Source organism: Chrysemys picta, chromosome 16 (assembly GCF_011386835.1).
Source record: "Chrysemys picta bellii isolate R12L10 chromosome 16, ASM1138683v2, whole genome shotgun sequence".
Lineage (NCBI taxonomy): Eukaryota > Metazoa > Chordata > Testudines > Emydidae > Chrysemys > Chrysemys picta.
The window spans coordinates 28674156-28694908 of record NC_088806.1 but is presented as its reverse complement, the minus strand read 5'-3'; the positions used below and the strand labels follow the sequence as shown (position 1 = coordinate 28694908).

Sequence of the window (20753 nt, the reverse complement as noted above, 5' to 3'; positions counted from 1 at the left end):
GGGAGGGTAGATGTACCAGGAGTCTGTCTGAAAGTCACTGGACGTAGGCTTCTAGGCTCCTGGGACTTGGGCTCCTCAGTCACCGAGGAGCTGCTCCCCTTGTCTATCTTGAGTGCCAGCCTCCCGTGTGGATGTGCCGAAGCTCCGTGTGAAGTGTCTCCGTTAGGGTTTTGCACTGGTATAGCTACAGCATTATAGTGACATTGGTGCAAATTTCCCTAGGCTAGACAAGCCCTGAAATTGGCTATAACTGTTTCCCTTAGAGAGGAAGGGGTTAGGGCATTTGCCTGGAGACCTGGATTCCCATCCCTGTCCTGCCACAGCCTTCTTGTGTGACCTTGGGCAAGTCACTTAGCCTCTCTGTGCCTGTTTTTCAGAAAGGGGTGAAGGCTGCCTACCATCTGAAAATCAAGCCCCTCTAAGGGATCTCAGGGCACCCATGCTTCCGTCTCTTGTAGTGATTATCAGGAGATATTCAGCAATTTCCAGATCAAGAGACTGTGGTCTAGCAATTGGAACAAGTGACTGGGACACAGAAGACATGGATTCATGTCCCAGCTCTGCCACACACTCCCTGTGTGACCTTGGGCAAATCATTTATTCTCTCTGGACCTCAGTTCCATATCTGCAAAATGGGGACAATGATCCTTCCCTCTCTTGCAGGGGGGATGCAAGGATAAACCCATTGATATCTGTGGGGCACTTAAATATTGCAGTGACAAGGGCAACAGAAGCAGCTAGCTAGAGACAGACAGGTCAGCTGAACTTCCCCCCAGCTCAGGAATGCTGGGTTCAGACTCTATTCAGCCTCTGCAAGTTCAGGGGCTTCTCTGGAGTCTGTCTGAGAGCAGGCTGCCTCAAGGGACCGAGGACAGCCTTTGTTATATCCCCCCAGTGCACCCAGCTCCGGTCAGCGGGACAGGGGTGTGTCTGCAGCACTAAGCCATGCTCAGAGGTGAGCACCTGGGCTCTGCCAAGCCAGGCTGGCTCCCCTCTACCCTGAATCTGAACGGGGTACATGTACTACTGTCTGGAATGAGGACCCCAGCCCCATTGACAGTGAGCTGGCTTTTGGTACTGAACTTGCCCACTCACTCATTAAAATCACCCCCCTCTTTATGTTCTCACCCAGCAGGACTCCCCACCGGAGAAGGTGCAAAGCCCTGGGGTAGCGCCCCGGCCCCCGATCAGCCATGGTGCTGCCCATCGCCAGCAGCAGCATGGAGCTGCAGCAGGACAACGGGCTCTGTGTCCGCAACAACATCGGCGGCTGCCGGCTGAAGTACGAGGAGCCTCGGAGCCGGAGGAACTCCATCCCCCCCGTGCAGACTCCCACCGCCAAGCACATGCTTGCCTACCTGCCCCGGCCCCCGACGGACACCAGCAGATACGGCGCCTTCCCTCAGAAGGTAAGGCTGCTCCCATCATTAAAGGACATGGCGAGGCTGGGCACCTCCGTTTGACATGCAGCCCAGCCTGATGCAAGCAACGAAGAAATCCTGCCCCACCCCATCTCCCACAACAATCCTGCTGAGTCCTGCTCACTCTTGTACCCACATAGCTAGGAAGGTAGACAATGGGACAGCCCAGCCCAGCTGGGGACAATGTTCTCCCCAGCTCCTTTAGCTGAGAGGTTCTTGACACACCTGAGGGGTGTGTTAGCGCCAATCATGGGTGATTTCATTCTGCCTCGCTCGCTTTACCCCCAACCTCCAGCCCAGTGTCAAATAGATCCAGGATTCTTCTTCTGTACTTCCTGTCCTGTGCTGCTGGGCAGCTGGAAAACAGCCGCCGTGTTGCTCCCAAACGGGGGCTGCATTTCAGCAATGCTAGATAGGTACATGTGTTTGCAAAGCCCTTTGGCTGAAAGGCGCTATACAAATAATATCGGCTGCAGCCAGGACCATGGTATATTGACTAAAAGGTGGAGCCAATTGTTTGACTACACTTGCAGTTCATTCTTAAAAATGTTCAAGGGACCAAAATAGCCACATTTCTTGGCTAGAGACAACGCAGTACAATGTGACAAGGAGACATACATACCCTCCTTCCAGAAAGCAATTCTTATCTTGCAAAAGATGTGCTTCAAAGATAGGTATTTCAGCTAGTAGTATCTACAGTATGATTTTTCAAGTTACACCATTTTCTACCCATCACTAAAATCCAACCCACCAGGTGGCAACACTTCCTTAACTTGTTCTTTTGTTCTGCACTTTTCTTATCTCTGCTTTGGAACAGATTTAAAAATTTTATTAAGATGTTAAAAAAAATAGTGAAGAGAGTTTGAGCATAGATGTTTCTGGTTATCATGGAATAACATACAGATTATCGAGGGTGCAGAGTTTGGTTTAAGATAAGGTGGCATGAGGAATACATAATCTGCAATATCCCCGATTGGGGGTAAAAGTACAGACATTGAGATATGAGGGTATGAAGTTCATAAAGTGGCTATGTTCGGGTGTGGATTATAATGAGTGGATATGATGATGAGGATGGATTGACCCTCATTTGGTGAGATTTAATGTTCAGGGAGTTTATGGTTCCAGTTCATATGATCCTTGGAAACCAATTGGGTGCAGAGGTACTCCCAACCTGTGCTAGGACATACTATTCATGTGTCTTGGCCTTGACAGGCTTCCTATTTTCTAATGCCAAAACTGACTTCAGCTTTGCAAAGTGCTGTGGGATACCTGACATCATGGGTGAACAGAACTGTAGAGAGAGAATAATAGATTCAGCTAACGTAACTTCTCAACTCTTAAATCTGTCTAACGTATCTATCTAATGTATATGGTATTGATACCATATGTATAATACCCATTAATGCTATCCTGGACATGTATAGATCAGCTAAGAGGTATCTAAGTGTTGTTTTTTGAAGTTTTCCCTCCTTCCTTCTTTACCTCTTGCTTCCTACTTCCCATCCCTCTAGTCTCCTCAGTCATTGGTTGTTCCTGCACAGATGCTGCTACTGGGGTGGGAAAGGCTTTATCACAGAGATGAGGCTTTTATTTAACTCTCTCATGGTGAGGGCTGGGGACTCAGTCTGCTATCAGTACACCTCTACCCCGATATAACGCTGTCCTCGGGAGCCAAAAAATCTTACCGCGTTATAGGTGAAGCCGCGTTATATCAAACTTGCTTTGATCCGCCGTAGTGCGCAGCCCTGTCCCCCTGGAGCGCTGCTTTACTGTGTTATATCAGGTTGCGTTAGATCGGGATAGACGTGTATTAATAATTGTGTGTGTTTAAAGTACCACCTAGTGGCCCAGCTGTGATTGGGGCCCCATTGTGCTGTACCATACACATGAAGAGCTTAAGGTTTAAATAGACCAGACAGACTAAGGATGGGAGGGAAAACAGGTGCATTTCTCTTGATTGGTTCTTTTCCCCTTGCAGCCTGAAATGATGGTCATCCCCATGGGCCTATCAGCAGAGAGCCAACAGCAAACAGACCCTGCGGCTGAAAAGAAAAATGCCCCGATGTCAAACTTTGTGCCCCACTCCTGTGGCTCAAACATCCCCAATGACAGATCAGTCCTTCAGAGGAGACTCAGTATGGTGGAGCAGACCAGCACAGGTGCGGTGGTACCCATAAAGCACCGGCCCAGCGTCTCCATCAACACTGAAGATTTGCCCAAGTACCGCCGGGCATCGCGCAATGATCCCCTGCCTCCACTCCGGGACATCAACACCCGGTGGTACCCACGGCATGCTCTCAGTGTGCCCAACATCCCCAACTCAGCACGGAAAAAAACGCCCACCCGGAGCATTGTCTCCGTGACCCCCTCAGAGAAACCTCAGAACCGGCGCTGCAAGCTCATGGACGACGATCGGCAGTTCAGCTCCGCCAACAAGCAGCAGCGGCAGCGCTATGTGACCAAAATGGGCAAGTGCCAGGTGAATCTGGGCCGCATCCAGGAAAAGAAGAGGTTCCTGTCGGACATTTTCACCACCATTGTGGACCTCAAGTACCGCTGGTTCCTTTTTGTCTTCATGATGTGCTACATCGTCACCTGGGTGGTCTTTGGCATCATCTACTTCTTCGATGCCTGGATTAGGGATGACATCAACCACATAGGAGACCCGGAGTGGAAGCCTTGCATCGAGAATGTGGACAATTTCATATCTGCCTTACTTTTCTCCGTGGAAAGTCAAAGGACCATTGGTTATGGCTCCCGGATTGTGACAGCCGATTGCACTGAGGGCGTCATTTTGCTGATGGCCCAGTCCATCGTTGGGTCCATGATAGATGCCCTCATGGTGGGATGCATGTTCGTCAAGATCTCCAGGCCCAAGAAGCGCGCCCAGACCTTAATATTCAGCAAGAAGTGCGTTGTCTCCCACCGGGATGAGAAACTCTGCCTGATGTTCCGCATCGGCGACCTCCGGGACAGCCACATGGTGGATGCGAAAATAAGGGCCAAACTGATCAAATCCAGACAAACCAAGGAAGGGGAGTTCATCCCCTTGGAGCAGTCGGAGCTGAACCTGGGCTATGACACAGGGGAGGACAGGCTCTTCTTGGTGGAGCCGCAGATCATCTGCCATGTCATCAATGACCACAGCCCCTTCTGGGAAATGACAGCAGAGTCGCTGAAGAGGGAGCAGTTTGAGATCATTGTGATCCTGGAGGGCATCGTGGAAGCCACAGGTGGGTGCTGAGGAGGGTACGCAGACCCCTGGTGGGCTTGGGAAGGTGTTATCCTCACCCCGCTTAGGGGCTGCTCCATATTACTAGACCCAGGGGCGCTGTGATTGGGTTTCCTTCCTTTCCCAAACTATCAGGTAATGGCCGCCACAGGAGTCAGGGTGCAGCACTGGCAGGACACTCCGTTCTAATACTCCCTCCCTCCGTGTCCTCAGGCAAGTCTCTGAATCTCTCCTCCTGAGCTCCCTGCTCAGGACAATGAGACTTCCCTGCCTCACAGACTGGGTTGGGGGGGAGATGTCAGTAGGGTCTGCAAGTGTGTTGAAGATGGAGAGCTGGGAGGTGATGAGTATTATTAACCCGTTGCTGTGATCTGGGGCAGCAGGACATTGGTGTCTTGCTCAGAGAGACAGCTGGCGGGGCAGGGGGCTAGAGGGCCCGGCAGTGTGATCTGCTCCAACAGGAGGTGCCATATCAGACTAAATGGCCCAGTCACCTGACCTAGTCCCACAGATTAGATCCCACACTCGTTGCTCTCTTGGTCTGTTGTACTGAGGTGGAGGGTGTGGGGTACCAGCCTAGCTGGTCTGTCCCCCTGCTGCAGTGAGGTGGGATGCGGCATGACACGAACTTGGCTTGGTTATCTCCATCCCTGCGTTCCCCTAAACAGTTGCTTAACATACTGAGCTGACTCATGGATTTTGTGTGTTTGAAAGACATGCAAAACCAACCACCCAGGCAGCCGTTGGCATCAACGGCTTCTCCCGCTCACACAGGGCAGGTGGGCGGACTTGGATCCCACACGTTACACTGAGCCTTGGCACCATCCCGGGAGAGTGGGAAAAGAGTAGTTGGGATACAGGCTGTCCTGAAAAGAGATGGTGCAGGTGGTACTGCAGGAAATGCCCATTCGCTTCTAGGTGGAGCTGGGCAAAAACCAGATATTTTGGTTCACTGACAGTTTTGAAAAGGTGAAACAAATCATTTCAGGTCAGCCCAAAAATTAACCTTTAAAAAACGTTCAATGATTCAAAGAATTAAAAATCATTTCGGGTCAAACATTTGACCCACCAGTAAATGTCTGTTTGATTCTGAGCATGTTTAAATGTTTTAATTTTTTTTAAACAAAAATAAATTCAAAGCAACTTTTTGTTTTGACATTTCCTTTTAATTGAAAAGCTGGGAGATGTTTCATTTTGAAAATGTCAAAACCAAACATTGATTTTTTTTTTCCTGAATGTTTTTTGGGGGGTTATTTTCAGAATGAACAATTTAGCGAAACGGACACGAATCTACAAAACATTTGTTTCACCAAATCAACCTTTTTTTTTCCCACTGGAAAAAATATTTCGGTCAAAATATGTCACGCAGCTCTAAATCCTACACAGTGTTAGCAAGAAAATTGCCTCTGGGCTACCACCTGTACACTGCAGCCATTTTCAGCAGCCTGTCAGGTAACCCTGCTCTGAGCCCCACTTACTGTATTGGCTGCTGGTGTAACATCCCTCAGCCCTGACTGTTAGGGGTGTGAAGGGAGTTCACAATCCATGGCCCAGTCAACCCGCGGCGTCTTTTCAGGATGCTACATTGGCAGACAAAGAATGAGTCAGAACATGCTCATCAGCCAGATGGCTCAGGGGACCAGGACTGAACCTTTCCCCTGGAGGTCACTGGCATGAATTGGGCACAAGTGAGTGACCAAAGGTCATTGCCATCGAATGGTTGGTTACTGGGAGGCCATGAGGTGACCCAGGGGTGGCACAGTCCCTTTATCAGTGGAGAGAGAGAGAGAGCTACATTTCAGAAACCATCATTGCAGCTGGTACTGACTGACCTCCTTGCTGGCAGTCTCAGCAAAAATGCTGTGGACCATGGAGACTAAACTCCCTTCTCCCCATTTAACGAGGTCCCTCCAGCTCGGGACTGTAGCCCAGTGTTGAGCTGACGTGGAGGAAGCCTGCTGTGGATTCCCCAAGGACCCAGAGGGGTCACTCTGGCCCTTTTCACTAGCATGACATTCACTTAAAAATGGTAGGAAGCTACTGGAGGGAGAAAATATCCCCCAAACACTTAACATGCATGTCGAAGAGACTAGTACCATTCAATGAAGACCACCAACTTCCCCACCTGTCTCTCTTCACTGGAAAAAACTGTTACAGTTGTTGCCAACTCTCATGATTTTTTTGGGGAGGGGTGGGAAGACAATTCTTAAAGCCCCAGATTGGAATCATGAGATGACATGAGAATCTCAGCTTCTGTTTGTATAAACACCCACTTTTTTAGCCCTCATGGTTGTGGAGAAAAGCTTGAAATTGTGCACCCTAGAGATTCCATACCCAGAAGACAACTTGAACAATCCAGAAATTGGTTATTTTTAAAAATCTCTTTATTTTTAAGCCCATCTCGTGTTCTTTTTTTCTTTTCTGGGGGGGCGAGGGGAGAAGAAGGGGCTGACTTGGGATTGGTGACATTGGAATTGTGTTAATTACAGGTTTGTGGATGGATGATTTAATGCCATGGTACCCAGCTGCTTGATATGAAATTTTCATTTTGATGGGTTAAGCTTCATTTCCCCTCCCCCCATCCCTTTTAAAAACCCTTGCTTTTTGTTCTTTATCAGTTCTCCACCTCTTCCCACTCTCTCTCTCTCTCACATGCACACACTTCTCATGGAGCACACACCCTTTCTCAATCTCACTCTGCTGCCCTCGCTGTACTATCCTTCATTGCTCCCGAATAGATTGTCAGCGGATTTGGGCTCCCTCTGCTGGTCTTTAGCTCTTGGGCTTTGGCTTTCCTAGAGTCAGAAAAATGGTGATTTAAAAACATGAGCTGCCAGTTCCCATCCAGTGTTCAAACTTGTGCAAGATGGGGATGGGGCGGTTGAGGGACCTGGGTGTCTCCTCCCCCAGAGGGCAAGTTTGGGAAAACCTGCTGCCTTATAAAGCAGTTTGGCCCATTCCAAAGGCAAAAATATTGGTGCTTCACAAGTATTATTTTGAGGCCCCGGGATGAATCTTCTCTAGCAGGGACAATAGAACCATTTGCAGACCTAGTTCCTTGCTACCTCTATCAGGGGCAGGGAAATCACCCCTTGCAATCTGGAGACACAGTATTGATCAGGCATTCCCCAAAGCTCCTCCCAGTGTGTAACTGATCTAGTCGCTACCAGGGACCAGTGCACAATTGTTCCCTACAGTCTAGCCTCCAGATAGAGTTCTTTCTAGCCTTGTTTCATGGTGAAACATTGGGGAGACAAACATGTATATGGAAAACTAAATAGCTACCGTCAGTCTACGTGAGTCAGACAGCAATCCTAGGATAGGTCAAACTTTGAGCTGAGAAGAGAGCCCTGCTGGCCTAGAATCACAGACAGATTTGGTTTCATCTAGTCCATAGCCCTGGGAACCAGCACAGGACTGGGTTCTTATTGTATATTTATCAGTATATTGTCCAGTCTAGGTTAAATGTCCTGGTTTTGGTGCCCAGATTAGCACGGTCTGCTCCTTTCTAATACAGGTATTTATCTGGCTCCCACAACTGTGCTTGTCTGAACCTAAATATCCATTTCACGTGCCTCAGTAACTGCGCAAATACCCATTCAGCACAGGAGACTTACCCTTCAGCGGCTGACCAGGCACATGGGAATTGCCAGGTTGTTCAGATCCAGGGTTTAACCTAGTCCCGTATCCTGAGTCTAACACTCACCAGTACCAGCTGACTCAGAGGAAGGTGCAAGAAACCCTGCAGCTATGGGTTGACCTGTCCCCAGGCAAAGTTACCTCCTGACCCCATTAGTCAGCAGTTATCTTCTGCCCATGAATCCATTCTGTATCCCCTTTTGCAATACAACCTGCCCAATTAATGGTCCTGACTGCATGTGCTTCTCTCTCACTGTAGGAATGACATGTCAAGCCCGGACCTCTTACATAGAGGACGAGATCCTTTGGGGATATCGGTTCGAGCCCTGCATGACCCTGGAGAAAGGAGCCTTTCGAGTAGACTACAGCAGGTTTGAGAAGACATTTGAGGTGCAGACCCCAGCAGCCAGCGCTAAGGAGATGTACGAACTGAAGGAGATGGAACGTCAGGACCAGTCCACCCTGAGCTTGTACTGGGACCACCTGGTGCATCCCTGCTTCTCAGCCGAGCTGAACGATGTCCTGCAGGATGAGGGTCCCAGTGAGGAAACCCTGGCCAGGCTGGGCATCCCCAACATCACAGAGGAGGAAATGAGTGCCGAGTTCCAGAGCCAGATCGGTGTCTGAGCTCCTCCCCAACACAGAGTGACAGGAGACACCCCAGTGCAGCCACTTGTCTGCCCCAAGTACAAGTGCTGCTGCTTTGCATCCGGAGATGTCCCTGGTGCAAGCGGGGGGAGAGGCAAAGGGAAAGATGCACTGCTGCTCTCCGGCCAACCTGAGCGTGCATTGAGGTCTTCACCAGTGAGCTCTGTGGTGGAGCCATTGTGCTCTCTCTTTCTCCAATTCGGGCAGTTGATGCTACCTTCCTATGGAGGAGGTGGTGGGGTTAAAGACCCCTGTAGCTCCCTACTCCAGGCTGGGGTAAGGGACCAGGGAAATGTGGAACAAGGGCTTGGGCCACACAGCCAGGAGGCTCATCAGCCATTGACTGTTATGTGGAGGAAATGTCACCTTCCCTGTGCGTATAAGGTGCTACCCTGGGGTAGGCCATAAGCAGCAGAGATCAACTTGAGACCTGTAGATCTTACGGCCTGTGCTAAATGACCAGCTCTGCTAGCTCAAGGGCTGTAGCAGAGAGTGACAGAGAGCCCCCCTGGGTGGGTGTGGGTCACATGACACAAGAATTAACAATCCCACCTTCAGACATCCCAGGGAGTGCCGCTTGGAGGGGGGCTGGGAACCCCTCTCCACAGTCTCTGGTTCCCATTATGTCCACATCAGGCACTTTAGGGTTTGTGCAGCCCTTTTGGTTTCATACATTCTCCTGCCACCATGCCATGTCCTTCATGGACTGTAGGTACCCGGAGCTGGTGCTTCCCCCAGACACAGCTCGGGCACTCACGTGGAAGTGTCTCCTACTGACAGTGCCATATGGAACTCTCTCTCTGTACGGTGTATCCCTCCCCACTCCTTCCCTGTGTCCTCTGACCGCTGTCCCCACCCTCTCAACACATCCCGCGTCTCCAGGTCGAGCTGCAGCTAAGTGGAATTATTTTTGCTAAATCTTTTGTAATAAGGTCATGGAAAAACAAAAAAATTCAGCGGGTGATTAAAATCTCTCAAACCCATAGAGAGCAGCATTTTGTGGGTGAGTATAGGCACTGGGCATGTATGTGTTTGCATATGCGGGCGGGTTCCTGCCCAGTCTACAGGGCCACTGCCTGTGCAGGGGGCTGAGAATGGGAACGGGAGCCTTTTACCAGTTGGATATTGTTTCAGATCTGAGCCCAGGTGCTCGAAAATATTAGGCATCTAACTCCCACTGAAATTAACAGGAATTAGGTGTGTAAAGAGCTTGGAGGATGGGGCTGGTGATCCCTCACTCCCATGCTTAGGGGTGAACAGGCTGGGGCACAGACGGGGCACACCTGAAGGTCCTTGTGGGGGGGGAGGAGAAGTGCTTCTGTAGCTGCTGTGCATGGTGCAGCATTCTAGGAATAACCAGAACCTGTTAGGCTCCCGCACTACAATCTGACACCTTTCACTAGCATTGTGAATTTGCTTGTGATCAACTCTGTGCACAACCTCAACTCCCAAACTCAAAGATCCATGGGAAGCATCTTCTAGCCTTTCCCTCCATCTATTAATAGCAACAGGATTTTCCCCCTCCAGTGAATTAAAAAGGAGCAAATTCATCTGTATTGCCCCTTCCATCTGCCACCAGCCTCTGCAGCTCCTTGATCTTATATTATCCATGGGAATGAGGTTATATTTTTCATCTTGTTTATTAACAATCTGGCTGTTCAGGCCAAATGTATAAAGCCAACAGGGAAGGCCATGAGCTGCCCAACTTTGTCTATTGCTTTGCAGCTAGGGCTGTAGACTGTTCTTCAGCTGGGGGCGATCCTGCTGCTAGAATACAGGGATGGGAGATTCTCCTACCAGTTATTTAATGAAAGTTCAGGGGAGACAAAGATACCTGCTGATAAAATCTTACACGCCCAAAGCATGTGAGAAAGACGGCTGACTGCAGCATTAACACTGGTGACTTCCCCCTCCAAGCAGTGTGGGAAGGCAAAGCAGCTGGGCTTGCCTGCTACTGCTTGTCCAGTCTGAGATACTTGGCCTCTCTGCACACTCAGTCTGGTAAACGCAGCAGGGTCACGGGTAGCTGTCCAGATTAACTCTCTGCCTCTCCCGCATCCATTGCAAAGCAGAAATGCAGAGGAGGGAAACTGACAGCTGTTCTCAGGAGAGTTCCCTGCAGTCACATAACAGAGCATGGAAAGTGGGTTAATCTGTTTCCTTTGCTGCTATTTCATAAAATGATTGCAAAGGGTATTCTCAGTCATATGTTCCTTGTTGTGATTAGATCAAATATTATGCAATCAGTCAAAAAGAACCCCATCTACCACTCACTGATCCCAGGTTTACTTTGAGCTGTTTTTAGTATTTAATTGTACTGAAGTCTACAGGAAAAGAATTGCCAGTCTGTGATACAGCTACAATCTGTGCAGAGTCTAGCCAGTGGTCAGCTGGCTCTCTTTAGCTAATCCCCTATTCAGCTCCCACTCCACCTGAATAATATACTCCCACCAGCTGTGTATTATTGCTTTACTGATAGAAGTGTAGGGGAGCAGATAAAATGCAGGTTAAAGACATGGTAGGCCTCACTACTTTTGAAAGGCAGTTTACAAACCCATTTTTGCATCCAGGTATAGAATCACAGGCTTAGAAGGGCTAATCGTTACTACAAGCAACACCTCCAGTGTAGTTATGGAAGGAGAAGACAAAAGGAACAAATTAACTGGGAATGGTCATCACATTATTTCACACTGGTTAATGGATTAGCTCCTATTGTGTGTGGGAGCAGCTGAGGACAGCAGCAGGTTAAAATGCAAACTTTTCCTCTACAGCTGTGTTGCTTCACCTCCCAGAGGTCAGTCTGAAAAAAGGTGAATGTTACCTATATTTCTATCTTTACCACAAGGGTGCAGGGCCTGTTCTGCAGAGGACCAGGCCACTGCTGGCAGTTCACATGGGCCTTAGCTCTAAGCCATCATAGTTTTGGATTACTGAGGTACAGGCCTCTTGCAGCTTGCCCCCCTGAATCCTACTAGACAGCTGTGTTAATAAGCATGGTGCAGGCAGCCCTTTGAGTTTAGAGGCTAGCAGTGTAGTTTCCTTAGATGCTGGTGGCTTTGTGCAAGCAGAAAGGAAAGAACAGTACAGGCTTAGCCACTTACAAGAAAAATACTGAACTCTCCCCCAGAAATCCAAAAGGGATAGTCATTTATACTGCACCCAAACAGGGTGTTTGTTGCTACAATGGTGGGGGATAAACCATAAAGTGTCTGCTGTGAAGAGCAGATATTTAATTGTAGCTATATCACAAACACCAGAGCAGGTGGGAGAGGGAGAACAGCTCTTGTTATCCTAGGAGATCACTTTGGTAGAGAGCTTTGCAGCTGTTTAAAGAGCTGCAGTAGATCTACCTCTGTTTGATCACAGAAATCAGTTCAGCCCTGAGGCTTCCAACTCCTGCAGCCTCATGTTTAATTAGGTGTAATCCAGTCTGACTTTGGGAAGGTCCATTTACTGGAGCCACCAGCCAAGTCTCTCCAGCTACACTGCTCTGGCAAGTCTCCCCCACCCCATCCCTGGCATCTCAACAGCCCATGGCACAGTTCTCTCCTAGAGGCTGAGGGGAACCAGCATGTAAAGGTTACCTGTGGAGAATCCTACATCCTTCACTTGTAGGGTATACCCATAGCCTCAAAAGTTTAACTCTAGAGCAGCAATACTCAGACCTGAGTGGTTCAGAAGCCACATTAGCAATCATTATCCCAAACATGCCCCAGTGGTGTGAATTAATTGTTTCATTTACTACAGATTTATATTTAAACATTATGACATGGGAAAGCTTTAGTTTTATATGTTCACAGCAACATCAATGGCTTTGTGCAAATTAATATAAGAAAAGCATCCTGAGTGATTAAATCACTGTTGTAATAGGTGCTGCAAAGAGCTGCAGGAGACAAATTAAAGAGCTACTTGCAAGCTGCAGTCAGAGGATATCTGCTCTAGAGTTTGATGTCTCAGAACATGGCTTCCCTGACCCTTGCTGGAGATCCAGGGGGACAGTGTTCTCAGGGAGGTTGGCCAAGCAGCTGGGAGGGATTTTAAATCAAGCACCAAAACCTCCAACTCAGAACCTCATAAGCAATGGGAGAACCACCACTGTCCCAGGTTGGAAGTTTTGCTACAAGCTTCTCTTCCACCCCGTCTCCCCAACAGAAAAATCCAACACTTGTGTTTAAGTGGAAGCTTTTATGGGAAAAGCTAAGACCCTTCAAAACTATTTATTCCTTGTTTTTGCTTTTTGGAACAAAGTGAGAAATTGACAGGAAAGTAAAGTTTGTCTGGAAGGTCACACAGTAAGTCAGATACATTTCCCATGGAGATCTCCCAGGAGAGCCAATCCCCTCCAGGTTTCAGAGTAGCAGCCGTGTTAGTCTGTATCCGCAAAAAGAAGAACAGGAGTACTTGTGGCACCTTAGAGACTAACAAATTTATTAGAGCATAAGCTTTCAGGCAAGAGGAAAGGAAGCAAACATTCAGGTCACTGACCCCTCCTGCAGAGAAGACAGGTGAGTGAGGGTGTCTCGGGTGCAAAGCAGGAGTAGACCTGGCTGGGGGCAGCCTCTGGAGCAGGTGCAAAGCGCTCCCCCCTCACAGACAGCTTTTCACAAGCCTCCAAAGGGGCCTTTCCCCTTTGCAGCGGCCACCTCCCAGCAGGCACTAGAGGAAGCCCCCCCTTCCCCTCATATGGCACCAGCCCAGCTCCCCCCTGCCCGAGAGCCAGCCCCTCTGCCCCCCCACGCCGCACCTGCCCAACCCCCCTGCCCGAGAGCCAGCCCCCAATCCCCGCTCCGGCACCAGCCCCCCCGCCCCTGCCCAACCCCCCTGCCCGAGAGCCAGCCCCCAATCCCCGCTCCGGCACCAGCCCCCCCGCCCCTGCCCAGCCCCCCTGCTCGAGCCCCCCCCCATCCTTCTCCCGAGCCCCCCCCTCCCCGCAGCCTCTGGGCGGCTCCGGCGTTCTAGCCCCAGCTGGCCCGCGGCACCCCCGGCCCGGGCCCCTCCCCCGTCCGCCCCACTTACCGCCTTCGCTGCGCGGCCCAGCGGCAGCCCCCGGGTCCCCCTGGCCGAGAGGCAGCAGGTCTGGGGGTCCCGGTTTATATTCCCCGCCCCGCGGCAGCGGACCAATCAGACGGGGAGCTCGTTCACGCGCTCGGCGGCTGCGGACCAATAGAATGGCGGGGAAACAGCAAGACGTTCGAAATAGGTTTGTCCCACGTCGCAGCTCGTAGGCCCGCCCTGCGTGCAGCACTCTGGGAGTTGGAGTCCCGACCGGGCCTCCTCAGACACGTTCGTGAGAATAGGAGTCTCGCAGGAGGGGGCGGGCGGACTCACTTTCCCGTGGTGCCGCGCGGTGGCGGGCCGCTGAGGAGGGGGTGGCCGGGCGCTGGGTGCCCAGGGCTGCCCCGTCCCCCTCGGGCCGGGGGATCCGGGGGCCCGGGCCGAGGGGGCGCTGGGGGCGGGGGGGTGGGATCATGGGCGGGGGGCAGTACGTTAAGGCGGGTGAGAAAGGCTGTCGGGGGGGCGGGGTGTGAGCGTGGGGTGTGTGGGGGGGCGGGCTCTGGCGTGGGGGGCCCCAGGCGTTAGGGGGCGGGTAACGCAGGGGCGGTGCAGGAGGCGCTGGGGGGTGGGGCGCTTTGGGCCAGTGAGTCCCGCTCGTGTGTGCAGCGTGTCAGCGATGGGGGGGGGAGGGGGTCTGTGCTGCTCCCACCCTGGCCTGTGAGACGTTCCCTTGGAGCCACTTGCTTTGTCCCGCTACCCGCGAAATCATTCGGCCCGTCTCAACCGTGTCGGGCTGCAGAGAGGGCTGCGATGGGAGTGGGAGGCTTTGGCCCCGTGGCCACGGCCTTGGGGTGTCTGTCTGTGGGTGTTTAGGGTTGCCAACCCTCCAGGATTGGCCTGGAGTCTCCCACAATCGGCATCAATCTCTTGGTGACTATTGAAAGCAACCCGGGAGGTTTTAATAGGCTGTTTTAAGAACATGACATGACGTCATGTTGGGAAAAAATATCTCCCGGAATAGCTTCAGTCCGAGTTGGCAACCCTATGGGTGTTTGTTTTTCTGATCCTGAGTCCATCCCTTCTACCTAGGGCGAAGTACGAGTTCCTCCCGAGCATGCAGAGCGCTGAGGACTTGGTGTCACAAGTGGACTGTCTGTCCGGCAACATCGACCTACTGAAATCCAGGATCGAAAATGAGGTGACGCAGCAGCGGTTTCACTTTATCTGTATCTAGCAGCTTTCATCCTGCATCATCCCAAAGCAGTGCAACTCCACTGATGTGCAGCCATGAGCATGCTGGCCAGGAAGGCAGGGGAGGAGGATCGTGGCTAAGGATTCCAGGATGAATCGCCGCCTCTTATAAAGAGCGCCCTTGACTGAAACATACCGATGTATGATGTATCAGACCTGGGATAGAAATATGGCGGGCTGTAGCTTAGTCAGTAATTATGTAGCTGAATGGTTTTCCGTGGTGCTCATCACAGTAGTTTCGGAGCCCCTCGAGTATATTAATGCATTTATCTTCTAAGCCTCACCGCATTGAGATAGGGAGGAATCATTCTTATTTTGCTGATGGGGAAACTGTGGCACAAAGAAGTGGAATGACCTTGGCTAAGTATCCGAGGGGTAGCCGTCTTAGTCTGGATCTGTAAAAAGCAACAAAGAGTCCTATGGCACGGAGATTCTGTGCAGAGCTTGGAATTGAGCCCAGATTTTCTGTATATTGATTGCAAGACTGTCCTTCCCGTGGCCTCCTTATACTCCTGGACTAATTCTGCCTTGCCACTCTGGCTTTGAAAGGTAAGTTAGAAAGGCTCTAATGCAGGTGGGATATAAATCTGGATTTTTTCTTCCCAATGGAGAGTGATCAACTCAAAAATCATACGATGTGAAAATAACTTTTACATCTGATACCAGTTATGCTATGTTAAAAGTGAAAGAATCTTAAACATCCACTTTACTTGTCTCTGTTTATTTGTTGCTGTGTATTTAATTTATGTTTCTCAGAGTATACAATAACAATCAGTGACATCAGTTACACTTGTCTGTAGTCAATTTCAGCTTTGGGTTCCTAGTGCTGCAGTATTTAAGGTACAAACAGTGCAAGAGATTGTTTGTTTGTTTCTTTATTTAACAGTTTGGGGATCTTTTTTTTAAAAAGGGGAACACATCTATTGATCTTGCATGCCTATGGAAGCTTTTAAAATGTATAGTTAAACTGTACTTTTGGCTAAGTTCACATTGACATTTATCTCATTTAAAAGTAGAGAACTGTTAAAGGCACTCTGGAATTTCATTCAAAGACAGAAACTGAATATATACACATTTCTGTCACCTGCACTAGGTAAATACACTGGGGAAATAAAACCTTTTTTCCTTCTAATTTGTTTCCGTTATAATAACTGTAGGTGTTGTTTGTAACTTTGGGAGGTAGGTACGTTTCAGGCAGCACGCTGGTGTTGTCATGTCGGTGTTACTTTTGAAATAGAAATGGCTCTCCTAGCCTTCGGTTACTGTAAATGAACTGCTGAAGGCTTGATGTCTGTGCTGCTGTTCTAGGTCCGGCGAGATCTGAACGTGGCCATTGTGGAATTTACTGAACTGAAGCAGCAGCTGGAGCGAGACTCGTTGGTTCTGAGTGTGCTGAAACAGCTGCAAGAGGTGAGGAAGGAGGCTGGGAAAATGGCTTCAGATCGCAAAGTGTTTCTGTACTTTGTTCCACTGACCTCTTCCTGGGTCTCCATAGTGAATAAATAATCATGACTCTTCTGTCTCTATGACAGAGATGACCATCGACCTCCATTTACATTCTTTACCCAAAAAACCCCCAAACCAACCTTCTGTAACAGGATTTTATTCTTGCTTCCAAATTAGCAACAGTATTCACCCTTGTGATCTGAGAGAATCTCCCGTCCCAGAGCAGGGAACTGATTCAGCTTTTTGTCTGTTCTTTAAACAGAGCCACTAGGAGCAAAGCAAGGGACAGGCTGAAGGAGCAGAGCCATCCCCAGGGTGACATGCCAGGCAAAGAAGAGTCCAGGACAAATGTATCCCCACTACGCAGCTTTGTCCCAGTTAATATGTAGTTACAGTGGCTCGGCATGAGTTGAAAAGACGGAGGGAGCCGTCAAACCTGCCTGTTGCCAAGGCCTCTAAGGAGGCATCTCCAGCAGCCCAGGTGTGTTCTCTGGTGTAGCGTGAGGGGCAGCCTCGCTGCTTTTGCCTGTTGCAGCTGATCCATATTAAACAACTAGTGTTTGGGCAAAGGCTGCTACAGTCCTCCTGCTCTCGTGCAATGGATTAGCCCCATGCTTGGGCTGTGCGTAAGGGGCGTTCAAATCTCCCCTCGGCTTGTGTTAAGAAGGACGTTGGATGGATGTCAAATGGAATCTTCCTGCACGTCCCCTGAGCTATGGGGGGTTTCATCTCTCTTGCCGGTGGAAGTTGTTCCACTTTAATTAAGTGCTGTTTAGGCCAGCACTTTACTCAGAGTCTCTCGGTAGCCCAGCGGTTAGGCTATGGGCTTGGCCTGTGAAAGATGGGGGTTCAAGTCTGCTGTGGTCCCTGTGCCTTCCACTTTGGGGAATAGGGCTGGGCTTGCTCTCCTCTTGCCGGTTGAAGCTCTTCCACTTTAGTTAAATGTGCTCTGGGCCAGCCTCGCAGCAACCCTCACTCTCTTGTCCAGTGGTTAGGATACTCGCCTGGGTTGTGGGAGATCCTGGTTCAAATCCCCCAGCTGCTTGTTCGGCAGGGATTTGCACAGGGATTTCCTGCCTCCTCGGCGACCGTCCTTTAGGGTGGGCCATCCTTGTCCGAACCCCCTCTCTTTCTCAAGAGGCCATTGTCTTCTTGGGCCGGAGAGGGGATTCGGACAGGGATCGCTCACCAGTGACTCTCCCCAGGAGGTGGCGGCCCCCAGTTCACACCCCTCAAAAGAGCAGGGGAGTGCCCTGGGGTCTGCCACAACCTGGGCGTGTATCCTGATCATGGTGGACAAGAGAGAGAGGGGGTTTTACTGCTCAGCAGCAAAGCCCCTTTAATTAAAAGAGCAAGAGGCCCAGTGACAGGCCTCTTGCTCAGCTAGGAGGGGTCTCCTCTCACACCTCAGAGGCCCTCCTGTCCCCCCAGAGCGGGGAGTTGAACCAGGGTCACTCACAATCCAAGCGAGTACCCTAACCCCCGTACCATAGAGGGACTTGAAAGGGTCCCTTGCTCCGGTTAATATATAGTTAAAGTGGAAGGCTTGAGCGGTAAGAAATTGAGACGCCCATCCCGTCTCTGGGAAGGGATTTGAACCAGCACCTCTTTGCTTCTTGGGGGAGTACCCAAACCACAGCACTACAGCAGGACTCACACACAGCCCTTGGCCCAATTCTCATGTAATATTTACTGAATGGGTCCTACCTTCAACAGAAAGGACTGAGCGAGACTCCTCAGCCCACTACCTCCTAGGCAGGCACTTAGGCCATTCGGTTGAGAGGTTGGCAATCAACCTGCAAATCCCTTCTCAGGGAGCATAAAGGGGATTTGAACCGGCATCTGCCCTTTTCTAAAGGCAGGCGGCCAAACCACTGTACCACAGATGGACTCACAATGTAGGAGGGGCCCAGTGACTATTTAATTACCTAATGACATTGGCCCACCTTCAATAGGAAACACTGAGGGAGCCAGCCCATTGGAATACCTCCTAGCCCAGCACTTAGAGCATTCACTTGCCAGGTAAGAGATCAAGGTTCAAATCCCGTTTCAACCAGCATAAAGGAGATTTGAACCCCAGTCTTCCACTCGCTGGGCACACAGCCCAACCACTAGACCACTCTAGGCTGCTTGTTGGGGTTTTGACCCAATGAATATGTAATGAAAGTGCAGCGGCTTCAACAGAAAAGAGCAAGGGAGCCCCCGGGGCAGAATACTGCCTGGCCCAGCACTTAGAGCATTCACTTACCAGGTAAGAGATCGAGGTTCAAATCCCGTCTCAGCCAGCATAAAGGGGATTTGAACCCTAAGCTCCCACAAACTGACCACAACCCCAAACCACTAGGCCACACAGGGCTAGTTGCGAGACTTGCTTCCCAATGAATATGTAATGAAAGTGGAACAACTGCAGCAGAAAAATGAGACGCCATCGTCACCAGGTCCTAACTAGCACCCCTCTTAGTCCAGCAGCTGCATGTTCATTCACCTTGGAGACAGGAGATGGCTCTTCAAGTCCCTTCTCAGCAAGCTGAGGAAGGAGTTGAACCTGCATCATCCACATGCTGGGTAAGTACCCAAGCCACTGGACTACAGAGGGATTCATAGTAACGCCTCTGCCCAACTGCTCTTTGATGACAGCGACACAGCCTCCAGCGCTCTAGCTGTATAACCAGGACACATACCTGGGCTGCTGCAGCAGGTCACTCTTCCCGCACACCCCTTTCAGGGGGTGGCAGAAAGGCTGATTTAAACCAGCAGCTCTCACAGCCCGCAGGAGGAGCCCAACCACTGGTGTAGAGGGAGCCTCTTGTTTCACCTCACCACACCCCAGTGCTATTTAAATAAAGTAGAACAGCTTCAACAGGCACCATTGAGCAGCCCAGGACCCAGTGATTGGGGCACTGCCCGGGCGATAGGTGAGGCCTCTTCAAAGCCCTTCTCAGCAGGCAAGGGGGAAATTAAGATCGTAGGAACGACCAGACTGGGTCCGAGCCAATGAGCTGTGTCGCCCAGTCGCCTCTCTTTCCACAGTGGCAGATGTTTCAAAGGCAATGAACAGAAGAGGGCAATTAGCTAGTGAGCTATGCCACGCCCACTGTCTGGCAGTCCTGAGGTCTCGGGATGCCTGGCGCACTGGGCTGCGTCCCTGACCGTCTTGGCTAATAGCTGTTGGTGGAGCTATTCTCCACAAACTCGCTCATTCTTTTTGACCCCACTTACAGTTTGGCCGTCACCACATCAACTGGCAACGACCTCCACAGGCTGACCGCGCGTTGCCTTTGGTTTGGTTTAATGTTTGGTATTCATGTCCTCGGGTCATCCCGACTCGTGTGCTACGTGCAGGGGTAACTAACACATCCTTAGTCACTTCACACCTTTTATAGAGCTCTGTCATCGCCCGCTTCAGCATGACTCATCCAAGCTGAAATGAGGCCAGGGCCCCCTCCCACAGTCAAAGGTGAGGCCCCTAACCACTAGGCTGAAGGTTACATGATAGGCCTCAGCCTCCTTCCCACTCTCTCGTCAGCTGTTTGGTGGGGCATTCGCAGGTACCGAACAAGCGCAAAAGAAACGGTTTAGTCCCCTGAGGGGTTCCTGGCCGTGGCTGGCAAGCAGCGTTGGGTACCGGGGTGGGGTAGACGCTGGTTCAATTGCCTTCTCTCTGCCCGATGAGATGGGATTTAAATAGGGCTCTGCATTGTTGCAGGTGTGACCCCCAGTCAGGGCCGTAGGGGCTAGTCGGAGGTGGGTTGCCCTTTGTAGCAGCTTGAGGCTGTGCCACTTTCATCAAAGAGCAGTTGGGCTCCCTCTACACCAGTGGTTGGGCTCCTCCTGCGGGCTGTGAGAGCTGCTGGTTTAAATCAGCCTTTCTGCCACCCCCTGAAAGGGGTGTGCGGGAAGAGTGACCTGCTGCAGCAGCCCAGGTATGTGTCCTGGTTATACAGCTAGAGCGCTGGAGGCTGTGTCGCTGTCATCAAAGAGCAGTTGGGCAGAGGCGTTACTATGGATCCCTCTGTAGTCCAGTGGCTTGGGTACTTACCCAGCATGTGGATGATGCAGGTTCAACTCCTTCCTCAGCTTGCTGAGAAGGGACTTGAAGAGCCATCTCCTGTCTCCAAGGT

The 20753-nt window shown here is 50.7% G+C and overlaps 2 protein-coding genes and 1 long non-coding RNA gene across 6 annotated transcripts in view; 2 read left to right on the top strand and 1 right to left on the bottom strand.

Annotated features, from left to right (window-relative positions):
- Positions 1 to 11895, top strand: part of LOC101940098 (G protein-activated inward rectifier potassium channel 4-like) — a 28704-nt gene extending 16809 nt beyond the window's left edge. The window contains exons 2-4 of one of the 2 annotated variants that reach the window (XM_005291409.4): positions 1136 to 1409; positions 3400 to 4654; positions 8552 to 11895. In XM_005291409.4, the coding sequence (XP_005291466.2) occupies positions 1194 to 1409; positions 3400 to 4654; positions 8552 to 8919 (1839 nt within the window). In that variant the 5' untranslated portion in view covers positions 1136 to 1193 and the 3' untranslated portion in view covers positions 8920 to 11895. Of the gene's footprint in view, positions 1 to 1132; positions 1410 to 3399; positions 4655 to 8551 lie in introns of both variants that reach the window. The other variant, XM_065570652.1, reaches the window with a different exon arrangement.
- A 1094-nt stretch (positions 11896 to 12989) lies between these two features.
- LOC135976101 (uncharacterized) lies at positions 12990 to 14436 on the bottom strand. Its single transcript, XR_010593336.1, has 2 exons — positions 13957 to 14436; positions 12990 to 13311 (listed from the first exon to the last, which is right to left on the bottom strand). It is a non-coding gene; the product is annotated as an uncharacterized LOC135976101 (long non-coding RNA).
- Positions 14437 to 14593: 157 nt separating this feature from the next.
- LOC103306390 (centromere/kinetochore protein zw10 homolog) lies at positions 14594 to 20594 on the top strand. Of its 3 annotated transcripts, none has more exons than XR_006174831.2 (3): positions 14595 to 15133; positions 16495 to 16596; positions 16895 to 20594. XR_006174831.2 is itself a non-coding variant. In XM_042851855.2 (2 exons), exons 1-2 carry the CDS (start codon positions 15050 to 15052, stop codon positions 16690 to 16692), a joined length of 282 nt encoding a protein of 93 aa, XP_042707789.1. In that variant the 5' UTR covers positions 14594 to 15049; the 3' UTR covers positions 16693 to 16731. The 3 variants fall into 3 exon arrangements, 1 of the variants encoding a protein (XP_042707789.1); XR_010593331.1 differs by having other exon boundaries at positions 14595 to 15735; XM_042851855.2 differs by lacking the exon at positions 16895 to 20594 and having other exon boundaries at positions 14594 to 15133; positions 16495 to 16731.
- Positions 20595 to 20753: the final 159 nt, after the last annotated feature.

Excerpts from the sequence above, each read along its gene's own strand:
- LOC103306390 (XM_042851855.2), top strand. The coding sequence starts at position 15,050 with ATGCAGAGCGCTGAGGACTTGGTGTCACAAGTGGACTGTCTGTCCGGC. Across the intron at positions 15,134-16,494 it reads AATCCAGGATCGAAAATGAG|GTCCGGCGAGATCTGAACGT; the intron begins GTGACGCAGCAG and ends CTGCTGTTCTAG.